This window comes from Stenella coeruleoalba, assembly GCF_951394435.1.
Source record: "Stenella coeruleoalba genome assembly, chromosome: 14".
Classification (NCBI taxonomy): Eukaryota; Metazoa; Chordata; class Mammalia; order Artiodactyla; family Delphinidae; genus Stenella; species Stenella coeruleoalba.
In genome coordinates, this window is record NC_137160.1 from 17069237 (window position 1) to 17084285 (window position 15049).

Below are 15049 nucleotides of genomic sequence, written 5' to 3' on the forward strand. Positions count from 1 at the left end.
ATCAAGATATTGAACAGATTGATACATTTTGAGACTTTTTTAAATTATGAGAATATAGCTAAGTTGAAGAAAGCACACTCTTCTAGAGGGAAGATAACCTGGTACAACCCTTTTAGAAAAGAAGGGAGTAAAATATATGCCAACAGGTTTAAAAATTACCAATATTCTTTACCCCAGTATTTTCACGACTAGGAAGCTATCCTTAGAAAATAGAGTCAGAAAAACCTTTACACACATACAGAATGCTTATTACAGTGTTTTTAAATTATTTTTTAAACTTTTTTTTAGTGGTTTGAAAGAAGGCAATTTTGTTTGTTTGTTTATTTATTTATGGCTGTGTTGGGTCTTGGTTGCTGCAGGCGGGCTTTCTCTAGTTGTGGTGAGCGGCAGTCACTCCTCGCAGCAGTGCACGGGCTTCTCATTGCGGTGGCTTCTCTTGTTGCGGAGCAGGGGCTCTAGGTGCGCGGGCTTCAGCAGTTGTGGCACGCAGACTCAGTAGTTGTGGCACGCGGGCTTAGTTGCTCCGTGGCATGTGGGATCTTCCCGGACCAGAGATCGAACCCATGTCCCCTGCATTGGCAGGCAGATTCCCAACCACTGCACCACCAGGGAAGTTCACAATGTTATTTTTTAGAGTAAAAAGATTGGGGGGAGGAACTAAATGCCTATAATAGGAAAATGGTCACATGTTACATTCACAGGTTACATTCCTTTAAAATAACACATAGAAAGACTTTTTTAAAGCTATGATAACATGCTCAAAATACAATGTTAAAATAATCAGGATGTAAATGTATATTTAGCATGATGGAAACTATCACAGAAATAGGCATTTCCAAAAGGACTGGAAGAAATGATAACAGAATGTCAATAGTGTTGTTTTTCCTCTAGATGGTGGGATTATGAGATTTTTTTTCCCCTATTCTTGGCCAGATTTTTCTTTTTTTTTTTTTTACTTCTAGTTTATATCACTGTTTATGATTAGAAATAAAAGTTTACCTTTTAAAAACTTTAAAATTAATGTTGGCATACTCCTTAAAAATCAGTGACTTGTTTTCTTGAGGCTGATTTGGGCTTTGCAATACAGTTGGTCCTCTGTGCCTGCAGATGCGGAACACCAGCTGTATCTGCGGTAGTCTGCCATTTTATAAGGGACTAGAGCATCCATAGAATTTGCCTGGGGGTGCTCCTGGAATCAGTGCCCTGCGGGTACCGAGGGGTAACCATACATCGTCACCCAGCACGTGAACTGCACTGGTGAACCCTTGGTGGTGAGCTCAGCTTTTCTCGTTTTCTCTCCTGCCTCGCTTGCTAGGTCAGCTCAACTACCAGGCGGCCTCTCCTGACGAAGGTGCTCTGGTAAGCGCCGCCAGGAACTTCGGTTTTGTCTTCCTCACCAGGACCCAGAACACGATCACCATCAGTGAGTTGGGCACTGAGAGGACCTACAGTGTTCTCGCCATTTTAGACTTCAACAGTGACCGGAAGCGAATGTCTATAATTGGTAGGTCTCCCCTCAGGGTATGTCTGTGAATGGCTCATTGAGATGCTGCCTTTCACACATTTTATTTAGCGACACCAGGATAAAATAGGCAGTGAATGAACCCCTTGGCTCCCGGAGGGTTTCCGCAGGCTTGTCCAAACTAGTGTTTTCTTTCTTCATTCTACACCATGTCCATCGCTCGAAGGGACAAATGCAGTAGATCTGAATCTTGCAGATGTTGGTGTATCTTCAAAGATGTGGGCTGCCAGCTGTGGAATCTGGGTGGCAGCACCGTGGGTGGTAGACCCACATGAGCTTTTATATCGTGAGTCACTCTGAGCACTTCTGCTGGAGGCTTGAGGGACACCAGGGAAGGGAGAGTGTAGCAGGAGAGGAGCTCTGAGAAAAGCGAGGCTGTGCTTAGGAATCAAAATCATACCTCCAGCCCAGGCAGCCAAGTGGAGACAGTGATCACTTTGTAATACTGAAATGTTTTAAGTTCATATTTTGAAATAATTTCAAACTTACAGAAAAATTGCAAGAACACTTGAAAGAACTCCTGTATTTTCTTCCATATCCACCATTGTTAGCACTGGTCACAAATTCTTTGTCATTATCATTTACAAGTTCTTGTTTTCTCAGCCATTTGAGAGTCAGTTGCAGATCTCATGCCCCTTTCCCCAAATACTTAAGTAGGAATTCCCTAAGATCGGGAACCTTCACCTATTTTTATATACAGAACACTGATCAGACTCAGAAGATTTAACATTACAGTATTATTATCTGTACAGAACGTTTTCGAATTTTACCAGGAATTCTCTTTCTGATTCAGGACCCCACCTAATATTCCACATTGCGTTCGGTGATTGTTACTCTAGTCTCCTTTATTCTAGAAGAGTTCCACAACCTGTTTTTGATCTTTCATATGCTGACATTTTTGAAAAGCCCAGGCCTGTTATTTTGTCGAGGGTCCCTCAGTTTGGGTTTGTCTAATGTTCCCTCATAATTAGATTCAGATGACGCACTGTTGGCAGGAAGGGTACGTAGATCGGTGCTGTGTCTTTCCCAGCATATCACATCAGAAGGCGTGTGACTGCTGGTCACATCAGCTTGGATCACTGGGTTAAGTGATATCTATAAGCTTTTCCACCATGAGATTGACTTTTTAACCAAAAAGATATATAGGTTTAACTGCCTCCTGAACTCGGATTAGGCTCATTTTACTGAGTGCTTTCTGCGTACCCAGCACTGATCTGGGCTGATATCATGCCTGGCATCTACCTTAGAGAACTTAAAATCTAGTTACTGATGAAACACGTAATACAATTAAATTACTGCAGAGATCAAAAAAGCCAAGAAAATGGTCACAAGGAGCGTGTTTTGGTCCCAGTATTAAAGGCAGTTAAGTGTTTTGGGTTTATAGGTAAGAAGGAGTCCCACTGGCTGGCATGGACAAAAAAGGCTCTATGGAAGAAGCTAGCACATAGTAGGGAGTCAGTGAATATTTGCTGGAAGAATAAGCAAGGCTATGGAAAACTGAGCTGACTGAAGGAATCTTTTCATATTTATTTCAGTATTACATTCTATGTAGACAGTGGCTTACCAACGTTGTTGAGAGCAACATTTTTCTCAGTACGTTGCTGATTTTAAACTAATTATGAATGTTTAGCGCTGTAACACTTCAAATTAACTTTATGAATGTACTTTTAAGAAATCAAACATTAACTTTATTATTTTCTTTTCCTTCCCTTGCTACTAGTAAGAACCCTAGAAGGCAATATCAGGCTTTATTGTAAAGGTGCTGACACTGTAATTTATGAACGGTTACATCGAATGAATCCTACGAAACAAGAGACACAGGATGCCCTGGATGTAAGTCTCACTTCCACTCTTTATGCCACAGATTCCAAACTTATTTTCTGGTACTATCCCTTAAGCTGGAATGAAAGCTCTGTGTTAACCGTCGACCTTTCTATTGTCTTGGTGTAGTTGAGTGGAAAGAGCACCAAAGTAGGAATATGTTCTGTCCCTGACGCTGACTTCCTAGGAAATGACCTTGCTACCTCTTCCCAGCATCCAGGTCAGCAGTATCTACAGGACTGATCCAGGAGAAAGACTGGTCTTTCTTCTGGTGAACTCGAGCAAGCTACATAACCATCCTGTGCCGTAGTCTCCAAGAATTCCAACGTCCTAGTGTACAGTGAAGGAAAGAAAGCATTCATGTATGATAGGGCATGACAAAGCAGTGCACTGGATAACCAAGTTCTGATATCTTTGTTAGAGAATCACTTTGGTCTTCATTACTTCAAACTTGCTATTTTAGGGGACTATGTACTTGGTCCAGTGATACTGCAATTATTCAGAATGCTTCTGGAAATTTCTCTTTTAGAATCGCCTACCAACCCTTATATTGTTTTGCTTATATATAATGATGGCAATGAAGTATGAAGCATATCTGTCAGATCTGGTGTCCCAGTTCTGCCTCTTTACTTGTTTTGTGCCCTCTGGGGGGAAATGGTTGATGTCTCCGATGAATCATTAATTGCCTGTGTGGAAGAGGAAGGGGATAATTCCTACCATGGAGGGTTGGTGCAAAGCCTCTTGGATGAAAACCATCTTGCACAGCCCGTAGTACTTAGTAGGTGCTTAATAAAGGGTTTTTTTCTTCCCTTCACTCGACGGTCAGAGTTTGGGGGCCAAAGGTCCTTCAGAAAGAAGCCTGATGAATATGATGTTTAGTAAGTGGGGTCACATTTTAAGGTTATATATGTTACTGAAGCAGTTACACTGGATAATTTCTCATGAGGAGATGAACAAGGGCAGTCGAATCAAATACATGCAGAACCTTGCAAAGAGTCTTTGACAACAGACCCTCAGTTGGGTGAAGCAGTTCTGCCATTTTGGGCTAGACAAGATGTGATTGTGAAGTAATGGAACATTTTTACTGGTTCATATTTAAGCTATTTAAATTGGCTTAAATCTGTTCACCATGATTAAATCTTCCAGACTCTTTCATTAAAATGTTTTATCTCAGCTTTACCAGTGACTCATGTATTTCAGAATTGGTTTGAGGGAATAATGCTTGGTTGAGAGTTCATAGTTGATTGGACTTGTAACAGTTTGTAGAAACAAATTATAAAGGTGTCAGGTCTGGTTTACAAAATCATTATACCCCAAGGCAGCTTCCTTGGTCTGTTATTTTCTTCGTTAAGAGAAAAAGGGTTTTTTTAATTCTCATGACTTGATTTAGAAGAAAGATATGCTTTTCCCTTGAACTAATTTCGGAACGACGAATATATTCCTAAGATATTGAGAATACTTAGAAAAATAAAGTATTTGTTTAATCTCCTCTATGGAATGTATGTGTACAGAATCCATCTTTCACAGTCTTTTAAAATTCTCTTATTGTATTATTTCAAAGTAAGATTTCAAACTTGATCTTGAATTACATAAAATTAACTATTCTTTGGGTGAATGGATTGTCTTTTAAATTAAACAGATCTTTGCAGGTGAGACTCTTAGAACCCTGTGCCTTTGCTATAAGGAAATTGAAGAAAAAGAATTTGAGGAATGGAATAAAAAGTTTATGGCTGCAAGTATAGCCTCAACCAACCGGGATGAAGCTCTGGATAAAGTATATGAGGAGATTGAAAAAGACTTAATTGTGAGTTTTAACCTTTGTAACTTTCTCCTTGATATTCCAAACAGAATTGGAAATTTTATTAAGTTTTATTACAGTTTTGATCTCATGCTTGAAAGAGAATTCCAACTTCAGTATTTGAAATTGGTGCAGTGGATCTAGGTCACCTGAATTTCTTTTGTTCAGCAAGCAAAATAGGAGTTGCCATTAGGAGAAACCAAATGACAGAAAACACGATGAGATTCTGATTCTGTTATTTTTATATCACTTACTAAATTCACTGTGACTTGTATACAGTAACAAGCCCGCATATACTTACTACATTGTGAGAATTACCGAGATGATTTATATTTTGCAAAATCTTGAAATGAGAAAATACACCATTTGTTAAAGAGACTTTTTAAAGTTTAAGACTTACTGCTTTTAGTGTTTATATTAAAAGGAGAGTTCAGTGAATAGTTAGTATTGACTTTTAGCAAGAGAAATTGACTCGTGTCCGTGTAAAGTAGTATACACACAATGAAAGTATCTTTTTATTGTCTTTGATCTGTACTTACATTTTGTCTTGGTGAATTACTTTAAGAAAAAATTTTTGGCTGTTTAGTTTTTGATGAGTATGACACACGACAGCCTTCCCAGTTAATGCTGGCCACTGGCCCCAATAGAGCACCAACTGGGGTGTATTTAGTCCTTTTTTTTTAGTTTGGCAAACTGCAATTAAGAACATTTTTGGCTTATTTGCTAATTCCTTTCTTTTAATGTACATTTCAGCTATTGGGAGCAACAGCTATTGAAGACAAGCTACAAGATGGAGTCCCAGAAACCATTTCAAAACTTGCAAAAGCTGACATTAAGATCTGGGTGCTTACTGGAGACAAAAAGGGTAATTTAGTTTGCACGGAAGCATATCTGTCAATTCACAAATATTCATAGCTCCTGCTTCCCTTGCTCAAGGTGACCTCAAACTTTCCATCCTCTACAAACACTGTCTGTTTCTTTGGGACAGAGACTCTTTCCCTAAGAAATCCTTCTGTTATTCCAGCCCATCCTGACCGCATCCTTCCCGAAGCTCCCTCAGTAGCAGAGTTTACGCCTTAAAATTGAGCTCTTTGTCGTGTCTTCCTGATTGTGTTTAGTCTTATCTCTCCCACCAGATGTGGCCTGCTATACTGGGCTGCTATACTCTGGTCCCTTCTGTCCTCCCCAGCACTTTGCCACCTGTTGGGCACAGAGTAGAACAGTACAAAATACTGAACAACAACTTTTGTTTTCTTGCCCCTTTTACTGCTTGAAAATTATAATGAAAATTATATACCCAAGGAAAGATTTTCATTTTTGAATTTAGAGCTCAACAAGTTGTTTGTATTGATTCTTTACTTCAGAAGCCTCCCATGGGAAACTAGATCACTTCTCTTACTCTGATTGACATAGTTGATGGGTTACACACTTTGATAAGCTAAGGGATTAAGTCCTGACCTAAACAAATAATGGTGGTGTAAGAGGGGGAAAAAACCTCCAGTAGGAACCCCATGTGAGGGCTTATGGAAATGGTTATCCTTCTCCCCCATAACAGAATGATTAAACCACATGAACTAAATGTGTTCAGTATTTCAATCAACATTGATTTATTAAATAACCGGTTTATGTATTTGATATATAGCACATTTTATTATTGAAAACATCTCAACCAGACTTTGACTTATTACATTTACTTTATTACAGAGAAAGGGATTTTTTTATGTGATTTCTAGACATTGCTACAGAAAAACAACATATCTGATTGAATCTGGTTCATTAATTGAAAAAATATCATTACTAAAGTCCATTATTAAATTCATCAGTAGGAATGACATTTGACTTAACTTTTTTCTGTTGCAGAAACTGCTGAAAATATAGGATTTGCCTGTGAACTTCTTACTGAAGATACCACTATCTGCTATGGGGAAGATATCAGGTGGGTAAAGGGCCTGCAGTATGAGAATGTCATGTCTCATTTTTATAAAAGCAAGACTAGACCCAGTAGACACAGCAGATACAGAGAAATGGGAGCTAGAATGTGTCAGTTGGCACAGTTTCCTCAAGTTTAAATGAAGCAAGGAAACAACAGGCAGCTCCAATTCACCATGTTTCGACCGTATGTTGTAGGAAAACCTGGGGCCTTGTTTGCCTTTTCAGGGGCCGTTTTTCTGTATTCCTTGGAAGCGCTCAGTGCTTGTCTGCTGAAAAAGGAAGTGGGCTTGAGACACCACTATTTAGTATGAATTATATACGTATTTTTTCTCTTCCAGCCTTTAGTGACTTGTCTTGATCACTCCTTATTTTCAACTTGAAAATGAGAATTAATGTGGAAAGTGAATAATAAATACCTAATCTTCTAGTGCAGTGGTTTTCAACTGGGGTAGGGGAGGTGGGGACTTTGCCTTCTGGGGAACATTTGGCAATGTCTGGAGACATCTTTGACTGTCACGGTGGGGAAGGAGGGGGGTGCTCCTGGCTTCCAGGGGGTAGAGGCCAGGGATGCTGCTGAACACCCTACAGTACAATAGACAGCCACACGCAACACGGAATTAAGTGGCCCAAGACGTCAGTAGTGCCAGGGTTGAGAAACCTGTTCTTAAAGGTGAAGAATAAAGGCTCTATGTGTGTAACGAGGAAAACTCTGGCTGAGATTTCGGAGTCCTGAGTCCTCATTGCAGTTTTCCCATCAACTCGCTGCAGGCAAATCACGTTCTCTCTCTCGGGCTTGATTTCCTTATTTGTAACGTGAAGAAATTGGATATTTACAGTCCCTTTTACTCCAAAATTCCACGACTCATTTTTCTATCCCATGAGTGAGTCGTATGTGGTCTTCTCAATAATTTGTTGATATAAAGCACTGAGAACATCTCAAAAGCAGACATAACTTTGTGTGGAAATAAGTTTTTTTCTGCCCAACAGTGGTCACTGTTAGTAATACACTACGGTTCACCCCTGTGTATTATAATTCAGATCAAGATTGCCCTCCTTCTGTTGCTTGTGAACACATTTTCAACTGTATCTTCCTTTAGCTGCCTTTGGCAAATAATGAAGTACCGTGAACATGGTGCCTCCGTGGTGGAGGAATCAAGACTTAGTAAGATTATATGCCACTTAATTAAAAAATGGCCAAAGGACTTGAATAGACATTTCTCCAAAGAGGACACACAAATGGTCAATAAACATATGAAATAATGCTCAACATCACTTAGCATTAGAGAAATACAAATTAAAACCACAATTTCACCTCACACGGATGGCTACTATTTAAAAAACACAGAAAGTAACAAGCCTGGGCAAGTATGTGGAAAAATCTGAACCCTGTGCACTGTTGGTGGGAATATAAAATGGTGCAGCCACTATGGAAAACAGTATGGTGGTACCTCAAAAAAATTAAAAATAGAATTACCATATGATCCAGCAATCCCACTTCTGGATATATATCCAAAAGAATTAAAAGCAGGGACTTGAATAGATATTTGTCCACCCATGTCCATAGCGGCATTATTCACAATAGCCAAGAAGTGGAAGCAACCTAAGTGTCCACTGACAGATGAATGGATAAACAAAAATGTGGTATATCCATACAATGGAATATTATTCACCCTTAAAAAGGAATAAAATTCTGACATATGCCGCATGAATAAACCTTGAGAACAGTGAAATAAGATAGTATTAAGTGAAATAAGCCAATCACAAAAAGACACATACGATTCCATTATATGAAGCAGAGAGGTGATTGCCAGGAGCTGGGGGGAGGGGAGAAGTGGGGAGTTGTTATTTAATAGGTATAGAGTTTCATTTTAAAAGATGAAAAAGTTCTGGAGATTGGTGATATGAATATACTTAATACTACTGAACTGTATACTCAGAAACAGCTGATAAATTTTATGTTGTGTTTTTTACCACAATTTTTAAAAGACTATATGTCAAAATTGTCTCACAGTCAAGGGCCTGTTCATGGTCTTGTACTTTAAACACTTAAATTTTCCCCCAGTGCTCTTCTTCATACAAGGATGGGAAACCAGAGGAACAGAAGTGGAGTCTATGCAAAATTTGTACCCCAAGTACACGAACCTTTTTTTCCATCTGGTGGAAACCGTGCCTTAATAATCACTGGTTCTTGGTTGGTAAGTATTAGTGTCTCTCCCTTTGGCTCAAACTGAAGCAGGTCATTCTGGACCAATTTTAGATGGTTTGTCATATTAATTACCAACCTAAAAATCTCTTAGCCTATAAATAAAGTGTAATTTCCCAAGTCTGAGAGTTTATATGATACATATAATATGATACAAACTGGTGGCAGTGGTTATTACTAGTTTATCAACTAACTAGTTGATCATTAATTTAAATTTTCTTCTTTGTATATTTTAAATTTTTCTATATTTTTATAGTAAATATTTTATAATTGGAACAATATCATCAATGATATAACCCAAGAATTATCCTTCAGATGATTAAAGTCTTGGGAATGGTACTTTTTTAAAAAATAAATTTATTTATCTATCTTGGGCTGCGTTGGGTCTTTGTCGCTGCGCGTGGGCTTTCTCTAGCTGCGGCAAGCAGGGGCTACTCTTTGTTGCCGTGTGTGGGCTTTCTCTAGCTGCGGCAAGCAGGGGCTACTCTTCGTTGCCGTGTGTAGGCTTCTCATTGCCGTGGCTTCTCTTGTCGCAGAGCTTGGGCTCTAGGTGCGCAGTCTTCGGTAGTCATGGTCCGCAGGCTCAGTAGTTGTGGCTCACGGGCTCTAGAGCGCAGGCTCAGTAGTTGTGGTGTACAGGCTTAGTTGCTCCATGGGCATGTGGGATCTTCCCGGACCAGGGCTCGAACCCGTGTCCTCTGCATTGGCAGGCGGATTCTTAACCGCTGCGCCACCAGGGAAGCCCGGAATGGTACTCTTGTTATTAAACCCCAAATGGTTAGAATCCTTTCCCTTTCTGATTTTCACAGAATGAAATTCTTCTTGAGAAAAAGACCAAGAGAAGTAAGATTTTGAAACTGAAGTTCCCCAGGACAGAAGAAGAAAGACGAATGAGGACACAAAGTAAGAGGAGGCTGGAAGCTAAAAAAGAGCAGCAGCAGCAGAACTTTGTCGACCTGGCCTGTGAGTGCAGTGCGGTCATCTGCTGCCGGGTCACCCCCAAGCAGAAGGCCATGGTGGTGGACCTGGTGAAGAGGTACAAGAAAGCCATCACGCTCGCCATTGGAGACGGGGCCAATGATGTCAACATGATCAAAAGTGAGTCTCGCACATGGCCAGTGCCACCTGAATCAGTAGAGAGGAAATGGCAGGAACATTTTTGGGGGTAGTTTTTTTCTGATTTCATTGCTTGGGCTTTCATGAAGCAGACCTTTAATAAAGGCACTTAACTGTGGTAACTACACCTGTGACCCTGCCCTCAGGAAGCTTACAGTCCACTCAGTAGGAGAGCGCAGGCATGATTATTCTATACAAAGAGTGCCAAGTCGAAGATGAGCTCTGTGTGGGTGAACTTATCCTTATTTGTTTCCTTCTTTTACATATGTTTGGATTTGGTTTTGTGTTTTCTCCTGCTGCTTCTCCTCCCATATTTCTTCAGGGCTTATTAAGAACCCTGCTATTTAATGTTTTGCAAAAATTCCTGCTGAGCTTGGCATGAATTATTGAACTCTCTTTGTTATTTGTTTGGGGAATATTGTTCTCCCACACCTAAGCATTGTTTTCTGGGGCTTTCTTCTTGCCTTTGGTAAATCTGTTGAACTTCACCCTTAGGTGACCTAGTGTGAGCTCAGTGTAACATTGAAGCACAGCTCTGACATCGCCTCAAAATTCTCCTGACCTCCCAAGGTCATTCTGCTGGTTGGAGGACCCTAGGTACCCACAAATTGACAGATTGAGTTCTGTCACTGCAGAAATACAATTTTGCTGGTATTAAAAGCATATGGAACCAAACCCTCATCAATATGTCTGAATCCTGGTCCTTTTTCTCCCTGTATTACTTATACAGGAGTATCTGGTAATGAAAATGCCCAAACTAATGAGACCTGAATACTTGTCCTCATCCTGATGCCAGCATGCTGTGTCACCCTGGGCTCATGCTCAGGCCTCAGGTTTCTCATTTGAGAACAAGAAAATTATCTCTGATGTCACCTCTAGCTTTGTAGTATTTCTCTTAAGATGAACTATCCATGGCATGTATACACACGTCCTGTGGTGCCGGGTAGCTTAAATGCATCATATGTATAACTAGACTTTTACTTCAGCCTGTTTCGTAACTCTTCTCTTTCTTTCCTTAGAGTCTCTTCCTTCTCCTCCTTGATATATACTAAGAATGTTCCAACTTTATCTTCCTCAAAAGGAGTCAGCTATATAATGTACGTTTTCTCGCTTCTTCACGTGTATGTCTGTGGCCACGGCCAGTTTAATTTCTTTCCACCGTGTTTTGCACATATTCATCCTGCCATGCGAATGGCATTTCTTGCTCCGAGTTAGATCTATTTCTTTCCTCTGTAGCCAGCTCTAGTTTATTTTCCATTATGTACCTTTTAACATAAATGACTGTGCCAAAAGGGCAAGTGACTCAAACATTATTTTTCTTCAGTTGTAATGAAGACTTCTAGATGCTGGGAAAGGGGGACTCCGTTTCAGATTTCCCGATTACGTGACTGAGACTTGAAAACTCTTGTTCCTCTCAGTTCACCAACTGATAGCAAAAGGGATCACACAAAGTTGGCATAGATAACCTCCTAGAGACTGTTTTTTCGTTTTCAGAATTTTATTAAGCTCTGTTATGTGATACACACTTTTATATATAATGTAGGAGACATCCACTTGGGATGAAAATCAAAGAAACTCAGGTCTCCTTGGAAGTCAGTAGCTTAACCCAAGTATTAAGTGCCTTTTTGAACTCTGTGAAAACTGTCATCTCTTTTACCTACATCAAGAACAATGAACCAAAAGAAACTGTTTGTTGTTTATAAAGAAGTACAGTGAAATTTAAGTGTCCAAAAAAATCTGACCATTTGCTAACATGTTTCATGGTTAGTGGTGTAGTCTAGGAGAAGTGGAGGGAACTGCAGTCCACCATGGTTTGCCCCTAGCAAGGATCCAAGGACCCTCGGATACTGCCCTCTCTCCCGCTTGGGCCTGAAGATGGCTGGTGGGTGTTATTTTCCTTGGCCTAAATCCTGAGAATGAACAGGCAGCATTAGAGAGGCAAAAGGAAGCAACCAGCTTGTCAGGGAATTATGAAGTGGCCTACCGGGCAGGCATCTGAAACCACATCGGCAACTTCAGGGAAGTCTAGGTGCCTATGTTTAGGTTTTAGGAAAATACAAACAAAAAGCAGTGTGGCCTGATAAAGTACATCTGTTCGGTTGCCGCTTTAACTGTGGCAGTGTACACTTCACATACGGTCCCTTGGTCTGCTCGGCAGTGGCTGGACTGGATGTCAGGGCCTGGGGCGGTGGCTCCTCTTCCTTGTCTCTGACAGAATCTCAACATTTCCCTGTTATTTGTTCAGAAAAGGCGGCCATGGTTTGGTAGGAAAGAACAGTTTGGCAACCACAACTGGTCATTAAGAACTATTTATGTGTATAAAGAGGTTGTAAGTATTGATTGAGATGCAGTTAATTCTATTTTATAGAATTGCAAAGTGTTATTAAAAACTTAGGTTTTGGACAAGTCACTGTGTTAATGCCAGACCTTGTATTCTGCAAGTGGGGCAGGAGTTGTGGAGCTTCTTTTAGTTGGAGACTCTGCTGAGCTGGCAGGCACTTCTCAGGGTCTGAGTAGTAATAGGTTGTATTCTGCAACACATGTTCTAAAAATGATCTCACTTCCATGACTCTTAAGACCTAGATAAAACTCATAATTCTCTAAGTGGAACATGTGGTTTAATGACTATTGGGAGGATGGATAAAATTGGGACTTTCATTTTTATCCATTCTGGAAACCTCCCCTCCTCAAAACAACTGTGTGTCTTGGGGTCTCAGTGGGCCATGCATAAGCCTTTGAAAGTTTAACAGTATCTAAGTTTAAACACTTTTGGTTGCAAGTATTGGAGAACAATTCAAATTAGCTTAAAACAAAAAGAAACCTATTTTAAAAGTTACAAATATGTCTCATGCTGCTCAAGAAGCCAGGCCTCAGGAATATGCTAGAACCAGGACCTGAAGCTGCACCAGGAACTCAGTGTCTGCCCTTCTCTCTCATCCTTTCTCTAGACTACTTTATTTCTCTGCCCCTCAGAAGTATATCCATCCCACAACTCAAAAATTTACGTTAAAATTCCAAACACAAACACACCCAAATCCTAACTCCAAAATACCAAGAGACTGAGGGAAACAGATTCCTTTGGGTACTTTAAGCAGGAAGTGATTAATAGAGGGGACCAGGTGCTCATGAAAATTCTGGATGAACTGAAGAAGTAGGTTCTAGGCTGTGTCTGCACGTCTGGGTCACTCACCAGAGGAGCTTCTAGCTTTGAGGCTCCTCTGAAGAGCTTTCCAATTGAGAAGCCCTTGCAGTTGTTTATCAACATCTGGGCAGCTGGAGAATGGATATGAATTCTGCTGCAGAAATGCCAAAAAGGGAAGGGATGCTGGGCTCCAATTTGCTTCTGCTTCCAAGTCACAAGCAGGTCCAAACAGTGGAACTTAATTCACAAAGAGAACCTAACTGCAAGGTAGTCGAAGCAATGTAGGGTTTTTATTTGCTTTCCCACCTCTCCAATTAGAACAAAAGTTCTAGAATGAAGGAGAGCCAATTCGTAGTATCTACCATAGATTATGTATCTGCCCATGGCTGACTCAGCTGTGGCCAGGGAGGCAGGGACACACGGTACACATGGATGCCTGGGGCTCACCCTTTGGGTGAGAAGGATGGCTTATGAGCTGGGCAGATAATCCAAATGGAATTCATTACCCACTTGAGATCCTTTCACAAGTATTTATGGAAGCCCAACCACGTGCTATGTTTAGCAACTCGTACTTCTGAGTTCAGAAGCTGGGGGTGGGGGATGGTGAGCAACAGTTTTCACATTTATTGTTTCATAAATTTGAGGGTTTTTTTTGTATTGCTACGGAAACATTTTTATCATCTCAATGTTTTGCCTTAAAATAAGCTTATGATTCAGTTATCTTCTCCCCGCCCCCACAGCTGCCCACATTGGTGTTGGAATAAGTGGACAAGAAGGCATGCAAGCTGTCATGTCAAGTGACTATTCCTTTGCACAGTTCAGATACTTGCAGAGACTGCTGTTGGTGCACGGCAGGTGGTCTTACATAAGGATGTGCAAGTTCCTACGATACTTCTTTTATAAAAACTTTTCATTTACTTTGGTTCATTTCTGGTACTCCTTCTTCAACGGGTACTCTGCACAGGTAATATACCATCATCATTATTATTAAATGAGTAGAGCCCTTCTCTTACATGAATAAAACTACGTCTGAAATTTTCTTCCCCCTCCATATTTGCAGTTTTGGTGCTCTCTCTTAACAGCTGAGGTACAGATTAAGTTTATGAATCTTCTAAAATGTTTCTGGTGCTTTAAACCTATTTTATTTTGCCTTTAAAAAGGTAGGATTTGTTCCTGGTCTGTTGACTTTTGTTTATGTGTCTTTGCCTTCACCATAGTTTTTTTTTTTCCCAAGTCACCTTGCCATTAAGAATAGTGATAACAAATTGTTCAACTTTGAAAAAATTGTTCAAATTTAAGTATAAAATTACATTGGGGCTGAAGGGATTATATAAATTGGGGATGATCATAGATCTAACATCACGTCTCCACCGTTGGTTTTTAAATTTTAACATTTTGCTGAAATGGGAGTGGGGGCATATCTACAATGTTAAATTGTTGATATGGCAGAAACACACCATTAGCAAAAAACCTAAGTCAGTGCCTGTGGTTGTCCAAACTTCTTTGATGCTATGC

At 40.2% G+C, this 15049-nt stretch overlaps 1 protein-coding gene across 2 annotated transcripts in view; it reads left to right on the forward strand.

The window, feature by feature from the left end:
• Nucleotides 1-15049, forward strand: part of ATP8B1 (ATPase phospholipid transporting 8B1) — a gene marked incomplete at its 3' end in the record, with an annotated part of 110867 nt that overhangs the window by 90469 nt on the left and 5349 nt on the right. For both annotated transcript variants that reach the window (XM_079942746.1, XM_079942747.1), the window contains 8 exons: nt 1316-1504; nt 3243-3355; nt 4983-5147; nt 5895-6006; nt 7002-7077; nt 9136-9268; nt 10086-10374; nt 14275-14498. In XM_079942746.1, coding sequence (XP_079798872.1) covers nt 1316-1504; nt 3243-3355; nt 4983-5147; nt 5895-6006; nt 7002-7077; nt 9136-9268; nt 10086-10374; nt 14275-14498 — 1301 coding nt within the window. The remainder of the gene's footprint in view (nt 1-1315; nt 1505-3242; nt 3356-4982; nt 5148-5894; nt 6007-7001; nt 7078-9135; nt 9269-10085; nt 10375-14274; nt 14499-15049) is intronic.